This window comes from Ylistrum balloti, unplaced genomic scaffold (assembly GCF_031769215.1).
Source record: "Ylistrum balloti isolate Yb309-2 unplaced genomic scaffold, AGI_CSIRO_Ybal_v1 Utg370510, whole genome shotgun sequence".
Lineage (NCBI taxonomy): Eukaryota > Metazoa > Mollusca > Bivalvia > Pectinida > Pectinidae > Ylistrum > Ylistrum balloti.
The window spans coordinates 1,003,281-1,023,604 of NW_026782329.1; the positions used below are offsets into that span (position 1 = coordinate 1,003,281).

Genomic DNA, 20,324 nt, shown 5'->3' on the forward strand with positions numbered 1-20,324 from the left:
CATAAGATATGATTTCAAGTAACAAAGTTTTAGTGGTTTCATCTTGGTTGTGTAGGATTGGGAAGAGATGATTAAAGGAAAGGGAATCTCTAGATGGTGTTGGAATATGAAATATTTTATAGTAAGTTCATGTCACAAAAGATATTCAGTATTGTGATTAGATGCCAATATTGACTGATATTATGTCATGTTTTGGTATTCCAGTACATGTGGCACCAAGAGAAACGGTTGCTGTGACAGCAATAATTACACATGCTATTTTAATCAGTAAAGAAATGTATTGGGTTTTCTTGCCACAACATTACAGTAAAAGCAAGGTAATTTGGCAAATTCCAGTCTCTCACAAAATGTGAAATTATAAATTATATACCAAACTTTTTTCTTTATGTAGGTCAAATGTCAAAATGTAGGTCAGAGTGACACATTTCCTCACCATGATAAACTTGAAGAATGAAGTTCCAGTGACTAAGTGAATGTAGTCTAGATAGAGCTCAGACAACTTTTTTTTCATAGAGGTCAAATGTCAAAATAAAGGTCATAGTGACCTACTTTTGATATGCAACACATCATCAGCATGAACCCATACTCCAAGTATGAAGTTCGAGTTGCAAGTAGTATGGGAGATGGAGCCTAAACAAAATAGCGAAGGACAGAAGAATGGACAGACTGAATGTTGGACAGATAGACACAATGCAAAACTATAGTTCCTTCCCCTCCCTCTGATTGGGGACTAATGAACACATTCTGCAACATATAGCCAACTATAATTTCGAATCCTGAAAATGTTGATACTTATTACCACCAGATATAGCACACTATTAGAGGTTGACAGGTATATAGTAAACAAACACTTATTACATTTATACTGTCGACTGATTATGTTCTGTGATAATGAATCGTCACTTATATGTATGGTCATTATCCATCTATAATCCATTTTCAGTGTTACTATTTTCACTTTATCAAACCTTTGATGTTTTGAACTCAATCAATTTTCTGCAAGTCATTTAGCATCAATAATAACAACAGGTGCCCTGAGGGTTCAATTTAGTAAATTCTAATACAAAACTGATAAACATCTGGTGTGAATGACCACTGCAACTGATTTCAATTATTGATGTCTGATGCTGATCTACGGGATTGACGAGTTCATGGTACTTCAGGGCATGGTTTAGTAACTTAGTGTTTGACCAAGACTAACACATGCCCTTGGTCCTTGACAATTGCCCTATGATAGGATCTCTCATAAAATCTAATATACTGATAAACTTCACTATCTAAGCTCGACCTCAATTTATGTTTTACTAAGTCTTTTTATACAGAATTCTTTGTATGTTATAAGGAATCTGGGTGCTATTTTTAATTTGACTTAATTAGGTCACATCAATTGAGGTATCTCCATACACATGCAACTATTTATCATGACAGAATTAAAAATGTCTTTTATTACAAAATGCTAATAGGGAAATTAAAAGAAATTAAATTTCTTCCTACTAGACAGTAGATATGTTTATGAGAATGGGGCAAAATATTTAATTATGTAAATCCTATGTAACTACAGCAGTTAATAAGGAAGTCATAGGGTTGAAATGTTGGTATCATACAAACATCTGGAGAGAGATTGAATTTCTGTGTCATAACGTCAGAAATGTCCATCAGAAAATAAAAACTTTATAAACGTATACCAAGAATATCAGGGTTGATTGGTTTGTAATAACGACATACAGATGTAGCACCATAGGAATGACTAATGGTTGTCATTCTCATAAAGAATGTGTTACATTCTAACAGGTAAAACCTGATCTGCAGGTGTTTTGTAAACAAAGCTGTAGCCCCGTGGGTTGTAATACTTACACTGACTATGATACAGTATTGTCTGTCCCTTAAGTCCCACGAGTATACATTAAAGCTTCTTTTTCTGTAACTGTCAACATTCTACATTGTCTTTCACAAAAACATTTCTGTATGTATCATAATGACCAACAATAATGATAGAGAGACATATTATGTAGCCCCAGATGTACAGGTAGATGGGACAGTATGCTTGTCGTGGATAATAGGATGTCTAGGTTCCAGACAGATCTGGGTAAGAATGAATGAGATGAAAGGAAAACTAAACAAATGTACAACTTTAAATGATCATGCAATTGAAAAAAAATATATAATGATCTCATCTGATTACATTCCTGATTCTCCAAACCTGCAACATTGATCGACAGTAGCTTTTGGGTGAAGAACCTTTTTAGGTATGTAGTAATCTTGTATCCAATTATCTTATTATGAACATCAACCGTCTCAGACATTTCAGAACATGAATTCCAGTAAAGTTTTACATGAGTAGGCCTTTTTAAGGATATGAAATATCCTGAAAGCTGACCAAGCTGTTTGAGGATATGAATATGTACCTTAGGGTGTCCATCAAGCTTTTAAGAACATGAAATAAAATAAAAAATATACCATTAAAGGTGCTCTAGCTCTTTGAGTTCTGAAATACCTTGAAAGATATGACTGATTGAGAACATGAAATACCTTGAAAGATATGGCTTAGCTGTTTGAACATATGAAAAACCTTGGAAAGGAGTCCTAGCTGTTTGAGAACATGACTTACATTAGATAATGGCCTAGCTAAGTGTCCAAGCTGTTCAAGGACATGAAATACATTGGTAGATGACCTAACTAAGGTGTCCTAGCTGTTTGAGTATATGGAAAACTTTTGAAAGTTAAGACCTCACTGTTTCTGGACATAAAATAACTTGAAAGTTATGGCAAAGCTGTTTGAGTATATAAATACTTTGAAAGTTATAGCCAAGCTGTTTCTGGACATGAAATATCTTGAAAAGTGACCTAGCTGTGTGTTGGGACATTGGTATATGTCCTCAAGCTGTTTAAGGACTACATGCATTTGGAATAAGAAAAGACAATATCAGTCACGCATGTCTTCCCTTAAAATGTCCGATTGTAACAACTTAACAACTTATATATAAAATATGTTAAAGATCATAAATGAATATACTTTCATTTCACGAATCACACAGAAACATCTACCATGGACTAATGCTGATATCTACATATCTGAAGTCTGGACATCTACATGTATTTGAGGACTTTTAAGGAAACATTACAAAAAAACTCTTTTTTAGGACATTACATTGCAGAATTTTGGTATCTTAATTCATGGTCTCTATAGCTTTCACACTACAAGTTAAGCACCATGGCAGAGTTTGTGCTAGCTTGCAGTTTTTGTCTGTTTTCAGATAAAGTTTAAGTTGTTGCATTCTCCTGTTCAGACATGGACATGATTCTAATTTATAGGACTGTGTTTCTATGAGGACAAAAGAGGATAAGATGTGGCACTAACAGACAATTAAGATAAGTGTTGCTCTTTTATTTGTGATAGTTTTGTATCAGGTTTAGAGATAAGGTAAATAGTGTTACATGTGTAAGGTATTACATCAGGTTACCACTCCAAGGGCACCTGCCAACAACTCAATTAGCTTCCAGTCTTCCACAACTAAACACAGTTTTGTGAAATACAGAAATTCACTTATTGAAATGTCTCACAATAAAAAAAAAAACTCGTTCATCATCAATTATGTCAATAATGACAGTTATTTGTCACCTAGTAAATCTCAAAATCTATCAGAATCACTTGTACACCTCAGTACAGCAGGCCTGAAGGGTTAGATCCATCAGGGTTAATGGGGCATACCTCTATAAGGTCAGGCAGGTGGAACAGTTTCTCAGCAATCAAACAAAATTAAGGTCTTCCAAATGAAATTAAATATAATTGAAGATAATACAAATTTTCAAGTAACCAGCTGTTAAGTGTTAAGTTATGAACCAAGATTATAGGAAAATGTTCACACAATTGGATAATATGACGAAAATTATATTTGAACATTTTTGTTGGAAATAAGACAAGAAAGCCAGGACAGCTAGATTATGCATGTCATGACTGCTAAGTAAATGGAACGACAGTGTATAAGAAACAGAATTATGGAACCATTTACTGGTCCAGCACTGTAATAATGATCATTCTGAGTCTGTGTAACACTAGTGTCTGTAATGTACATGATATTTCAGGTAGATAATATTTTTTAAGTACTATTCTTTATAACACTGAGTTGAGAGGACCTAAATCAGTCTAACCAACCATCTTCTATTATCTTAGACTAAACATCTGATATTATATGATTGTACAAACCACAGTGAAGCAGTAAGTATAAAAGTAGATGAAAATTGGTCACAGATTACTGGAAATATTTCTATGTACAACTCAACTGTCTAAATCTATAGTCAACATAAATGACAAGTTTGCAAACATATTAGGTGTAAAATTATATGTCATTATGCAAAATGTATACTAGCAATATTATCAAACACCCTGGTATACTATCTACACAAAAGTATGATAGATAACCGTGATCTATAGTTATCCTGCTTTACTTCAGACTCAATGTATCATTTTATTTCTTTTTCTCGCACCTCAGAAAGGGACATCCCATGTAATACCCAAAGTAGTTTTTTCTATCACACCCCATCTGCCAAGTACTCTTACATGCATTTTTGCAGTTTTTTATGCATCTGTGTATTCATGCCTGTGTAGGTGTAGGTGGCACCTACATCACTGCATTTCAACTAAAATGTAGGTTATGTTGTTGTTGAAATTTCAATGACATTCTATCTAATTAATCATATTTAGAATAAAAAAGAACATACCACTCCACACTCTTGAAAGGTAGAACATCAACTTTCACTTTTGTCAGTGAGATAATATACCTACCAATCACAGGGGGAGTTACAGAGACAGTAAAACCTGTAACCAACCAATTAAGCTTCATTTCAATCAAAGGGAGCATGGGTATAAAATACCTACTTATTGTCTATGTGTTAACTGTATTGATCTCTCTACTATATTGTATATAATATGTTATGCATCAGGTCACTATGGCTGGCTTTTTTTTTTTTTTTTTTTTTGCAGCATGTACAGTATTTTATATCATAAATGCCTACAGACACAAACATGTTTACGTGTAGAGCTCTATGTAAATTTTCAATAATGATTTGCACGTTTAGATAAATCTCCCATATCTCCTGTCACAAACATCAGTACATCATTAGTACAGACACCCCAGGCTTGATCTCACTTCTAACAGGATCTCATTATGGGCACATCAAACTGACCAGTCCAGTGACTCAGCACCCATTAGGAGATATCAAAGTGACCAATGTTTCTGTACAGCCATTACCTGCCTCATTTGGATCATCCAGTACAATTAATTTCACCTTTCCTGTCATGTGAATTCTTCTGTAATCAATTACAGTCCAACAGTAAAGCTATAGGTAACTAGGTACATATCAACATCCACAGACCTAATCATCATCATCATCATCATCATCATCATCATCATCATCATCATCATCATCATCATCATCATCATCATCATCATATCCTCCTCCTCCTCCTCCTCCTCCTCATCATCATCATCATCATCATCATCATCATCATCATCATCATCATCATATCCTCCTCCTCATCATCATCATCATATCCTCCTCCTCCTCATCATCATCATATCCTCCTCCTCCTCCTCATCATCATCATCATATCCTCCTCCTCATCATCATCATCATCATCATATCCTCCTCCTCCTCATCATCATCATATCCTCCTCCTCCTCCTCATCATCATCATATCCTCCTCCTCCTCCTCATCATCATCATATCCTCCTCCTCCTCCTCATCATCATCATCATATCCTCCTCCTCATCATCATCATCATATCCTCCTCCTCATCATCATCATCATATCCTCCTCCTCCTCATCATCATCATCATCATCATCATATCCTCCTCCTCCTCATCATCATCATCATCATATCCTCCTCCTCATCATCATCATCATATCCTCCTCCTCCTCATCATCATCATATCCTCCTCCTCCTCCTCATCATCATCATATCCTCCTCCTCCTCATCATCATCATATCCTCCTCCTCCTCCTCCTCATCCTCATCATCATCATCATCATCATCATCATCATCTCCCTGACCTATCTTATCATTTTCCCTCCAATTGACACTCGACAACATTAAGACTTTGAATTATAGGTGTTGATTCCTTGCTAATAATGCCGTAACCAATAGCATGATCGTGGCCTGGAGCTGCAGATCATATGAAATCATCGACCATCTGACTGCATTTCTGTGCCAACTCTTCAAGGTGATTTACAGAAAGACAAAGAAAAAGTAATATTTATGTATGGCTGTCATGCAATATTGTCATATTAAGTGTTCAGAGTTAGGGTTGTTTTTTTTTCTTTATGGACAAAATGGTCTTTTTTACAATAATGGCTTTCGGCCATTTGTCTTGAAGAAAGGAGATTAATTACTGTGATAATGGCTATATACATGGAGCCCGATGCTACAACAGCGTTTCAAGAGAGTTATCATTGCAAACTTTCATTTCAAAATTGAAAAATGACTAATTGAATAATGTTGATTGTAAATCTCTGATGATAACACGAATCTGGTATTAATTTGAAAGGTACATAGCTGTAATACAGTGTCGGATTAATATCTGGAGGTATTTAATTTCAATAAGAGTGCATTAGCCTAGATAGACACTTGATTTGTACCTTTCCTGGTAATTCTACTGATCAAAACAACAATATTGACAGTGGATTGTTATTGTGTAGACTTACTCTGGGTAATCAATGTAAATACATGCTTAGAAAGTTAAGAACAGCCAGCTCATCTGTATAATCTGCTCCGAAACAACTTAAGTCTCTAACTATGACTAGTCCTTACTGATCTATATCACATGTTCTATGATCAATGGTCAACGATAAGTACCCTCAGAGAATGAAGAGTATAGTTAAATCCCCGAAATCTGACCTCCAAACTGAAGATCAACTTTTAAATACTACCAATGTGTATGTTAAACAGGGTGTCTGTTTTATTGACCTGTCAGCTTGACCTATAAGCTTTAATGTCATACATGTAAACTTTAAAACATGAAGTTAGTTCTCAGGAATCAAATTTAATCTTAGTCAAACCTATTGTTGAGGGAAATTAACATTCCGGACCAAGGAAGGTATTTATAGCATAATATGTATCAGTGTTTGTTATTAAAAAAGGTTCAACATTGAAATGTTATTTTGCCCAAAAGACAAAACTATGTCATCACATACGGGTCTGAATCTCAGTCTTACAAGAAACACAAACCACCATGGGTAAGGAGAGTCGAACCATGCACCTCGGATCTTCACCAGAGGTTATAAATGCCCATGTTCCAATCAACTGAGTTCATGCTGCCACTACACACATAAAAAAAGCTTGATCAAATATGTATACTATCAGTGTAACAGGTTAGCTTTATCCTTATCTTAAGTCTGAACCATTTATTACTTTTAAATGTCCTTGGAGATTGAGGAATAAGGTTAACACCTTATGTACCCAAAATCTGACACTTTCTTGTCAAACTAGTGTAATTTGCACAACTCCAGCACTTCTTGCATTAATTTAAAACATATTGAACAAGATTTGTGTTATTATGAAATGTTTATTTTCTCTCTGAACACCCTTTCACCCTAACATTTTTTTAGTCACTATTGTAATCTGTACACATTTATCTAGCTCAATCAGCGTACATTTATTGATTTGCCCTACATATCATTATTTTTATGATCTGGAGTTGTTTAGCAAAGTTCACCTATACCATTGTTTTATCTAGCACTGAACAGGTATTAGTTTCTACAATATGAACGTCAAACATTGATTGCCATTGTCTAAGTGATCACTATTTAGCAAGTCAGCATAATTTACAAAATTCTAAATATTACCATTTCATCTGATTCGCCTTATTCATCAATAACATTGTTTTATTTGTCATCCTTAATCTGTATCCAATTAACTCGTTTTTACCTAATTTGGTGTTAGCAAATACAAATATAATTTTACATTCTATAAGTATACATGTATGGATTCCTTCTGAAGTAATTTTATTATTTTACGGTAAGCCATTTCCAGAGTGACAGATGTGGAGGATGTAATCTTACACTTGGTCTCAAATTACTAATCATGAATAATTAAATTAACCTTTCTCCACGCTCCCTGACTCGGAGTTGAGGACAGACCTGTTATATATACATACATAATAATCCATGTATTTTGGTTATTTGAGAAAGTTAAAGGGTGTAGAGGTACAACCAGAGAATGTCTGAATGATTAGAAATGTCTCTCAATACTGTAGTTCAATATCAGGTTTTGAATCCAAAATCATTGAATACAGGAACTCAAATTAGAAGGGCTCTAAAATCTTATTACGACTCTGCAAATGATAATCATCAATGTAACCGTATTTTCATACCATCATTATCCAACATTAAGCACATGTCTGGTAATAACCCCACCTATACAAAGATTTTCAGTAGAAGAACAAATATAATTTAATAGTCTGCTGATAAAGCCCTTTTCACAAGAAAATGATGATTATAAATATTAGCGGAAATTCACATCCATATTGCCCGGCAATTATAAGACCATGTCTGGTAATAAGACAACTTATTCTATTACGCTTTTCTGCAAAAGTAGAGACAATTTTTAATTAGTAAGAAATACATGCCAGTCAAAGACTTTTTATCAAACCAATAATAATTATTTCTCCCTGCCCCTTCCCCTCATTCCCTGTACTCATGAATCATTTCATACATTTCATTCTTTATTTCTATATCTGTCGAGACGGGGTATTGAAGAAGAGAGACATTGAACTATTTTGATGTGATGTCTAACAAACACAATTAGTGTGTTCTCTTTAACATAAATCTACAATGACTATCTTCATTCTAAATTCATGCTTTCTAAAACACACAGTAAACTAAGTGTTGAATTATAAATATGCCACCCGAGATTATCCAGCATATTGACAATCTTATTACTACCAGTATGTCTTGCTATTTTCGTACAAATTTAAAATTCAAAGTCATAAAGGCTGCCTGCCTGCTCAAACAAGACTTACCCAATTTTCTCATAATCATATTCAAAATGTTACAACACTTCAGGTTCACAAAGAACATCATTTAACATTTCCAGATCTATAAAATTGATGTGGAGTTTACACAAATGCTGTAGAATATTTAACATGCTCTAAAGTTAATTTTGTTGTATTTACATGATAATACTTGGGCGATATGACACTTTACACAAACAACACTTTACACCAACAGCAATATTCCCATACTTCTTGATCATTAGGTAGCTTGGCTTATTGTTAAAATGACATGAATAATGTATAATCATCTGTATATCCTTTAGTTCTGTCACATGTCCTAACCTGTCACACCAACATGAATGTGAGGAAAAACAATTTAGAAGAAAAACAAGGGCTGCCAGAAACAGGTTATGTTCCCCAAATGGGATAAAATTTTAGAATGAAGAGCAACAAGAGATGATTCATGTGCACTGCCTTCCTACTCGTTGAGATCTATCTACCTATGAAGTTTTATGTTGATATCCCTTACAGTTTTTGTGTAATGCTCTGGAAAATATTTAAGCATGAAAAATAATAAAGGGCAATTACTACTAAATTATGCAAAAGAGTCATGAATCATATGCACTTCACTTCTCCTTGCTGAGATTTATCTACCTATGAAGTTCAATGTTGGTATCTTTTATTGTTTTTGTGTTATGCTTTCAGACAAAATTTTGAAGGGTGGGCGGGCGGACAAAGCAGCAACTATGTTCTCCCTTCGGCGAGCATAAAAATCAACTGAATGCAATATACTTTTGTATGCAATATCTAACTTCTTTAAATCTACACGAAGAGAAATATTTAATCACCAGTAGTATTTTTGATTGTTTGATTGATGCTGGCGATGTTGATGTACTTTTAATCTCAACAGGAAACAATCCTAGCTACTAATCTATAAGCTAAACTTCACCTGTACCCAACACCTAATCATTGATATCATATGTTGGATGCCACCAACTGAATGTTTAAACTATTATAAACCCTAAAGATTAGTGTACTTTGTATTCCAACCTGCAGTCTGATGAACTGTCTAAACTGTACAGTTAAAAGTCTGCATAAACATCTAAACCAAACCCTGTAATATGGAGAACATGTAAACAAGCCTTGTAGTCTAGGGAGCTGCCTAAATAAAGCCCTGTTGTCTAGGGAACTGTCTAGTGTAACAAAACCTGTCAAATCAAGCTTAAACAAATCCTGTTGTCTAAGTGTGAACTAACAAAACCTGTAAACAAATCAAGTACTGCCTAAAAATAACCTTGTTGTCTGGAGCCTAAAAATAACCCTGTTGTCTAGGGAACTAACAAAACCTAGAGAACTCCCTTAAACAAATCATGTGGTCTGGAGTACTGTCTAAAAATAACCCTGTTGTCTAGGGAACTAACAAAACCTAGAGAACTCCCTTAAACAAATCATGTGGTCTGGACTACTGTCTAAAACTAATCCTGTTGTCTAGGGAACTAATCCTGTTGTCTAGGGAACTAACAAAACCTGGAGAACTCCCTTAAACAAATCATGTGGTCTGGAGTACTGCCTAAAACTAATCCTGTTGTCTAGGGAACTAACAAAACCTGGAGAACTCCCTTAAACAAATCATGTGGTCTGGAGTACTGCCTAAAACTAATCCTGATGTTTAGGGAACTAACAAAACCTGGAGAACTCCCTTAAACAAATCATGTGGTCTGGAGTACTGCCTAAAAATAACCCTGTTGTCTAGGGAACTAACAAAACCTGGAGAACTCCCTTAAACAAATCATGTGGTCTGGAGTACTGCCTAAAACTAATCCTAGGAACTAACAAAACCTGGAGAACTCCCTTAAACAAATCATGTGGTCTGGAGTACTGCCTAAACCTAATCCTGTTGTCTAGGGAACTAACAAAACCTGGAGAACTCCCTTAAACAAATCATGTGGTCTGGAGTACTGCCTAAAACTAATCCTGTTGTCTAGGGAACTAACAAAACCTGGAGAACTCCCTTAAACAAAATCATGTGGTCTGGAACTAACAAAACCTGGAGAACTCCCTTAAACAAATCATGTGGTCTGGAGTACTGCCTAAAACTAATCCTGATGTTTAGGGAACTAACAAAACCTGGAGAACTCCCTTAAACAAATCATGTGGTCTGGAGTACTGCCTAAACCTAATCCTGTTGTCTAGGGAACTAACAAAACCTGGAGAACTCCCTTAAACAAATCATGTGGTCTGGACTACTGTCTAAAACTAATCCTGTTGTCTAGGGAACTGTCAAAACCTAGAGAACTCCCTTAAACAAATCATGTGGTCTGGAGTACTGTCTAAAACTAATCCTGTTGTCTAGGGAACTAACAAAACCTGGAGAACTCCCTTAAACAAATCATGTGGTCTGGAGTACTGCCTAAACCTAATCCTGTTGTCTAGGGAACTAACAAAACCTTGAGAACTCCCTTAAACAAATCATGTGGTCTGGAGTACTGCCTACACTAAACACTAGTCAGTGATTCACACTTCAGCATTACAAAGGCCAGAACCTCCCAGATGAAGGTCTTGGGGTCCAGGGCTTTTACTGTCCATTATATAAGCTTTTACTTCTCCCTCATTAAAGAAAATGGATCAGAAATATAATTCATTATAAAAAAAGAATGTGTAGCTGGATGACTATTGATCGATCTTGTCACATGTATCAGCTTCATAATCGATAAGTTCTTTGTTGTCCCCGTCTTGATTATACACAAATACTGGTTTATGGGTGATAATCCTTTGACTGATGGATATCAGAACACATTGTATGACCAGATCTACAAGGTGGTATCATTCCACTGAGTCAGAACTCACATACAACTTTGGTAGAGAACATCAGTGACCAAGAAATGTGGAAACACTCGCCTCATTAGGTAACCACTTATACGGATAAGTAAAGGCATAAATGTAGACGGTCAGGCATTCCTCGAGACACCTGAATATAAAACACCTATGTGAACAGGGAGAAAATTCTCAGGGGATACAATTCCCAGATAAATTTCACTGACACCTAAACTCTAGATAATAGAAACCAGGCTGACACAGAGATTAAGGTCTTTCTTTGTCTTACATCTGTCTTTATATCGGACAAAACTTAGTCTACAATGGTCAGGTAAGCTTGAAACTGTCAGCAACGCTATAGATCTGATAACTGATTCCCTCCCACAGTCACAAACAGCTACTTCAGGTGAGATAATATTTTGCAGCTGGTTGCCTCTGTCCTCTTTTACAGTGTTAATTGTCAAGTGGTAAAAGCATGGACAGACAGGACCCTACATTTTGATATCAGGTTTCATATGTGATATAAAACAATAACTTTTCTGTACAGCATTAAACAGAGGCAGTGTCACATCAGAATCAGTGTACTTTAATTATCATCAGAAGATATATCTCTATACAATATCCCCTATTAAATATACATGGAAATGTATAACGTACAATTTAGTAAATAATATATTGTTATAACAATTTTTTTAATTAATTGGTTTAAACAATATTTTATTTTCAGATTTTCATTTACAACATACACAAATATAAAATTGAAAAATTGAAGAGTATTTTGGTACATGATACAATGTACTGTATAATTACATGTTTGTTAATATGACTATCGAGCCAACAATTTGACTCAAAGCCTGGGCTCACAGAGCCATAACGAAACTTTAACTCAAAGCAGGGGTTGGGCTTATAGCAAGAAACCTGAAAAGTATCTTTGAAGATCTTTGCTAGAAGTTTGATAGACATTTGTGGGCTTATCACCTGGAATAGGATTTTTGCATAATAGATATGATAGTGTTAATATATCATTGTACTTTTAACATCAAGGCTGAACACATTTTCTGTTCACACTTTGATATAGATCTGTTTAAAATTCTGAAAAATAGAGAAACCAAGGTTCCTACAAAAGCAGGTGTACACATTATTCGTAAAATATTTTGTCAAATATTACACTTAATAACACAATGAAAATAGTCCATGAAAGTAATAAATAAATACAAAGAACCCTCAAAATGAAGTCAGATCCATTATTTACAACAAATACCAGGTAATTTAATTGACGTCAGATTCTATTTAAATAAAGGGGTTTATGTATTTCCTGCCTTATAATGCTGTGTCTATACTTACATTGCCTGGAGGTCAGGTAACATCTCCAAAAAGAAAACGTGATGAATTGTTACCAACACATCACACAGGTAAATTAGACCATTATGTAGCATGACATTTACATTTCGCACAAATATCACAATTTACAAACAGAAACAGGAAATTAATACTTTAGAAAAAACTGAAAGGTTTCTATCAGTTATTTTAGAGATGATGCAGTACTGCTATAAAAAGAACTGAATAGTTAACCATTTAAAGTTTATGATTCATCCCAGTAGGGAAAAACATCATCAACACAGAATCGGATAAATGATCAATTACCTGTGGCACTAACTTTAAGTACTGGGTAGAACTAGATCACATCCTAAACCTTTTATGTATTCCATAGTGAAGGACACTTCTGTCAAATGTGTTTGTGGGGTTGGTGTATTCTCACATCAAATAGTGCAGGGTTAACACACAGCTTAAGTTAACAGCTTTACTTAACAAAATTGGTCATAAAATTTAGGGATGGGGAATGGGTGGACACAGAAAACACATAGACTTGCTTGTAATTTATATCACAGAATCATCTCATGCATATAAATATTAAATATTATGAGTATTGTGGCAATTTGTTTACACACAATGATTGCGCTTATAGTACGAAGTAGAACACGCAAACCTGTGTGTATTAGTTATAACAACTTTATCCCCCCGCTGTCACTATTTAAGGCAAGTGATATGCAGAATCAGCACTATTTCTCTGTGATTAATTCTGATATCAAATAAAATACAATTGATCTGCTGGTCCCCTGGAAAGCTTCAGTACTTATTTAAATTTCAATCCTAACTATCTGTCTACCTGACAAAATCTCTTTGGTCATGACCTCCAAGAAATTATAAAAAAAATTTAAATTAAATTTTTGGAAGACCCCACATTATCTTACAGGATCATACAAGTTTATTGCAGACATTCCGCAACATAACAATTACATTGGGTTGTATATGTTTACTGTTCAATGGCAACAACACATGCTAAATCTACATCAAAAAAATGTTTGAAAAGTCAATGTTAATTCATAATAATAATAGCACCAAATGAATGCATGATAATAATAAAGCTTTTGTCCTTTTTTCCTTTTCAAGGAGGGGATTGGGGAAGGCGGGGATTCTGTTTACAATGCTGCATTTTATGACTACAATATTTTAGACAATATCTGGTTCTGACTTCCAGCAGTTTCATGAGTTACTCCCTGTTTAACCAAAGTAAAATTACTGTATGACAGTTAGACAGCACTTTAGATAACCTACACTGCACTTTTTAATTGACCCATTAAAAATGTATCTGACAATAGGCCCACCATATATATTGCTATTCAGTAAAACTATGAGCAAATGCTCATTCATTGTCCTTTATAAGCTATCCTAAAATGTCACCTTAACGATTTACAGGTACCATCAGATGGTCAAGGGGCAAAGTGGTTGGTTGCACCTTAATTCACCTGGAAGTACGAGATCTGATTTCCAAATCACCTGATTGACCACTTGGGCTTCCCCACCCCCACCACTCCCCGGCTGTACTCTCAGGCTTCCTCCCACAGTAAGACCCCTCCGTGCTTCCATCCCCGCTAGCATGAGTGATTAATCTAACCTGACATCACATTTCTCAACTGTTGTAACATTATTAAAGTTTATAGTCAAGATGTAGTGTGTTGTGTGTCCTGACTTCCATGCAGCGAAAACAATGTAAACCTGGTATACCCCACGATTAGCCTATATATTACATTTATACAGAAATTTGTGTGAAGTATGCCATGTACCATAGTGCCTGCCATGTTCACTACTACAGCATAAAACTGCAGAAAATGCACTATGACCTTCTTAATTAGGAAGTTTTGTAAATCAAGTGCACGTGTATGCTAGTATGATAGTCTATCTACCAAATTAATTTTCTTTTTTATAGAAGTTACATCAATACAAAAGTATTTTATCTTCCAAATTAATTTCTTTTGATATAGATGCCAAATAATCTAATCTAACCAGACTTTAATGAACATATGGTATATAAAATAATTTGTGGGAATGACAAACTGAATTAGAAACCTGAGAGATGAAAGATTCATTATTGATCTGTTTATCTGTCATGTCGCTCATTCATAACAACACTGTAGAAATCAGTAAAGTTATGTGACCTCAGATCTGCAAACGAATGGCACTGGGTTATTTTAAGTCTGGGTGATAACACCACCCATATACTTCAGGACTTGCAATTTAACTTTCATCTCATTCAAATCATAATTCACTGAGTACTCCCGTTTTGTATTAAAGGAATCAAAAATGATACCGATATTTAAATATGTAAATATCAAAAAACTAAAATTGGTATCAGGTTTCTTGTAATAAGGTTCACATCTGACTGACATTTTTAATTATGTCTATGTATCCAACTTGCATGATCACAGTCATTTTACAATAGGTTACGAGTATATCTATGTAGAAAATGAGAAACAGAAATAAAATGTCCAAACATAAACACTGATATTGATGTGAACAGAATTGAAGTCTACATCTTAGTACAACAAAATGTATTTTTTATAAACAATGAGGCACTTTACCAATATCTAATTGGGCAAACAGGAAGTTCCTTATTATCTTAACTGATGGAAAACATACCACTTCCTTATATCAGACCCCCCAAATCTCACAGCTTCTTGTAGGCAGATGGCCAGAGCAACCATGTAGTTGTAATGAGCTGGGCCTCATTACTGTAATAATTTCATTTAAGGATAACATTCGTAACCATGGAAACAACTTTCATGAAAAGGGTCAGCAGTCTCTTTTCTTCACTAAAATGTATGATAACGTGATGACTATAGTTAGCTGATACAGTAGCCCATATACCACAAAATCAGGTAATGACAATCATTATGATATACCTGATAGCTCAGGTAATTACAGAAGGAAAAGCACATCATTAACAACTACTGATATTATACCTTATCACAGGTAAAAGCAGTCAAATACATTCCCTATTCAAACAAACCAAAGTAAATAGCCTAATTGATTCTATAATAATATGTAAGTGTGTTAGATACAGAGAGCTGTTTTAGGTCTGTAAATCACCAACAAGGTCAACATAACGTGTGTCACTTTAACATACATTTCACACTAGGGAATTACAACAGAGCTATATTTGTACCCTAGGGAAAGATGTCCTTCTGTCCAAGTGTTGAAGTCATCCTGTATATTTACCTATCACTGTGCAAACAAAATATTACCTTCCCTGAGGTGAAAGAAGTATTTTATCCTCATGATAGGAATACAAAATTCCAGTGTCAATATAATAACTAGGTAGATTCTGTATATGACTATGTAAATATCTGGAACAGTATACAGTAATTGTACACCTGTAAAAGATTACACAACACATAACATGATAAAGGCTTAGAAAAGTCTTGCCCAATCAATAACACAATAACACCTGAGTAGCTTACTAAGGGGTTATCTAACCACAAAAATGTTACAGGTATCACCATAGCAATGACAGGTATCCCAGGCCTGATTACAGGTATTGTAATTTGTACAGATATCACTTTAGATATATCCCAAATATGACAGGTATTATACAGATATCATTAGATACAAGTATAGTACAGATTTCACTATAGATACTGGTATTTTACAGCTATCGCCATAGATACAGATGGTATTTTACAAATATCAATACACTCAGCATTGCAGGCCAGCAGCAATGGCAACAATAAATACACCCTAGTATGATACAGGTATTTTACAGGTACCAGAGACATCTAGGTACCATAGAGGCATTACATGGTATCACTAGTTCTGGTTGGGACATATATGGTATCTCACAACTATCACATGCTGGCATCACTTTCAGTACATATATACTGGGTCATAAATATCCCAGGTTACTTTATACATTATGTCTGTACCCAAATACAGGCTATGAATTCAGATGTCATGATAGCTATATGATACCGACAGTATCAGGAGGACATCCTGATACATAAATATGTTTTCTGTATTTACCAGCCAATCTCACTGGTTCCTATCCCCTAAACTTATTGTTGCAGTTCTCGGGGAAGCACTGTTAAAGTCTATCAGCCTCCTATAACCCTAACGGATATATTTTTTTAAGATATGATTGTTTATGTTTCTATTTTCATTGACTTTTTAAACTATGTTCTAAGAAATTTAATAAACATATTGTTTTAATAGGCCTAAATTTTATTCTCCTTACATTTATAACATCAGAATCATTAAGCAGTAGGCCTACCCAACTCTGTTAAATGATGTTATATACTAATAGGATAACACTGGTCGGTGTATGTATATGTAGGTAGAGTATGTACCAGGTGTGACTTACCTGAGGAACTCCTGCAGACAAACGTCACAGAAGGTGTGGCCACACGAGGACACTCTGACAGCCTCCCTCATCGGCAGACGACAAAGGGGACAAATACACTTTCTTCTGGGACGGTCCACAAATGACCAGGTGTAGCCCGGCATTGTCCACCACTATAGATATTTACCTACTACATGCGCCTGTGTACGTACGGGACCACGTACAACGACGGTCGGTGGGCCGTCTGCTAGCTCCAACCATGTGCGCCTGTTTACCTCGCGCTGCTCGTGGAACAGATGATATACTTATAATTGTTTCCGGGTCATGTGGCACGCGTCACATTGCCTGTTTTACCTAACATTATCCATGTACGGCACAGAAAATCACCACGGACTAGATTAATAGATACATATCAAAATAAAAACGGTCTTTATTCTTTAGGCTCTTCTGATGCACCATTTAATTACTGGTAATTTTACTATTATTGTGGGATTGAATTTCACTCGCTGTGAGTATGAAGTACAAAAATGATCATAGCCTTGGGTTGCGCGTTTATGAAGTCTTGACTACTGATTGACATTTCGTCTTATCGCTTTGATCCCCGCGAAAAAAACGTCAAACGAGCAGACCAAATAATGGAAATTTAAAACTGGTTGACGTCTTTTCATTCACATTTTGCTTTGGTAATTTTTTGTTAACTTCGTTCATTTTTGGCGGCTTTTCGCCTTTACGATTTGAAGGTCCCCCTTTTTAACGAAATGTCAGATACCATGCACCATACTCGTCTTCAACCGGTAATCAGTTCTGTGAATTAAAGTCTCTTACATAACATAGTTATGGAACTTATAGTTTTCCTATTAGAATTGTTTTCGACAAGTTGTATTTGCATGACTTCGTCTTATTTTTAAAACTTCCTACTAAATATTGACACGTGGAATAGCACTCAATTCATCGCTTTGGTAACACTTTGGAAGAATGTGTAACGAAAATGTCGAAATTCGCATGCTAATCGCAAAGGGGCAAATTGTAGAGTTGAAGTGGAACTGTTCATTGATTTTCTCACCATTATGAGAAATGTCATGATATAATCTACTATATTCCACAGTATTAAGTTAAAATCGTTCAATTTATTTGTAATGTCACTTTCCTAAATGCCAAGTCATATCAAATTCATGATTGAAATCATTTGTTCAACTCCGGCATTACATTGACGTCCATGAAATTGTATTGGGAAAGGGCTTCAATTATGTTTTAATAAATTGTACCCAATCCTGTTGCTGATAATTACGACAATAAAATGTTTCGATGATCTATTTGTCGCCATTTTCCTTGATATCGAGCCTTTATTGCACTTTCCGGCCATATCGCTGTTAGTGTTATTGTTCCGTCAATGTAATTGAAATACGATTTTTCAATTATCTTTGTGTAACGAGATACGAAGATAAGAGAAATTGAGTTAAACTGGTAGTCATTTTTATAGGTCATCTTTTCTTACCCTTTATAATAAACAGTTACTATGCGTGACGGCCTATTCTAGACGTCACCCACAGAAGCTCTTCATGTCTTAGTAAAAAAAAACTTCCTTGAAATGAAACCGAAATTCCGTTATACTGTAAACGATTACAACTTTTTTAACATTACCTGAATATATCTTTTTAAGTATATAGGCCTACGTAGATCTCACGTGTTACCTTAATTAAGATTGAAAACTTCCGTTTCTTCCCGTGACTCATAAAGGGGCACAGGACAAGGGACCTATATAGGAATATAAAATACTTTAGTCAATATCGACTCCAGTGTCTCTTTATTGGGCGCCATTTTACTTTCATATATGCGATATCGTAATTATAATTATCTGAATGAACTTGCGATATCACTCAGTGTAATCATTTTAATTACACCCCCTTGTGTAATCATTATAGTGATGTCACATATTGTAACCCATACAGTGATGTCATCTTGTGTAATCATTATAGCGATGCAACATAGTGTAGTTCATTAAAGCAATGCCACCTAGTGTCATCATTATAGCGATGTCACCTAGTGTCGTTATTAGAGCGATGTCACCTAGTGTCGTCATTATAGCGATGTCACCTAGTGTCATCATTATAGCGATGTCACCTAGTGTCGTCATTAGAGCGATGTCACCTAGTGTCGTCATTATAGCGATGTCACATAGTGTCGTCATTATAGCGATGTCACCTAGTGTCATCATTATAACTATGTCACCTAGTGTCATCATTATAGTGAAGTCACCTAGTAGCATCATTATAGCGATTTCACCTAGTGTCTTCATTATAGTGATGTCACCTAGTGTCATCATTAGAGCGATGTCACCTAGTGTCATCATTATAACTATGTCACCTAGAGTCATCATTATAGTGAAGTCACCTAGTGGCATCATTATAGTGATGTCACCTAGTGTCATCATTATAGTGATGTCACCTAGTGTCATCATTATAACTATGTCACCTAGTGTCATCATTATAGCGATGTCACCTAGTGTCATCATTAGAGCGATGTCACCTAGTGTCATCATTATAGTGAAGTCACCTAGTGTCATCATTATAGCGATGTCACCTAGTGTCATCATTATAGCGATGTCACCTAGTGTCATCATTATAGCGATGTCACCTAGTGTCATCATTATAGCGATGTCACCTAGTGTCATCATTATAGCGATGTCACCTAGTGTCATCATTATAGCGATGTCACCTAGTGTCATCATTATCATTATAGCGATGTCACCTAGTGTCATCATTACAGCGATTTCACCTAAAGTCTTCATTATAGCGATGTCACCTAGTGTCATCATTATAGCGATGTCACATAGTGTTTCGCTGAAAT

At 35.3% G+C, this 20,324-nt stretch overlaps 1 protein-coding gene across 1 annotated transcript in view; it reads right to left on the reverse strand.

The window, feature by feature from the left end:
* LOC132555705 (TNF receptor-associated factor 4-like) overlaps positions 1-17,641 on the reverse strand; it is a 36,326-nt gene extending 18,685 nt beyond the window's left edge. Inside the window, exon 1 of the mRNA XM_060220068.1 lies at positions 17,499-17,641. Within this exon, the coding sequence (XP_060076051.1) occupies positions 17,499-17,641 (143 nt within the window). The remainder of the gene's footprint in view (positions 1-17,498) is intronic.
* Positions 17,642-20,324: the final 2,683 nt, after the last annotated feature.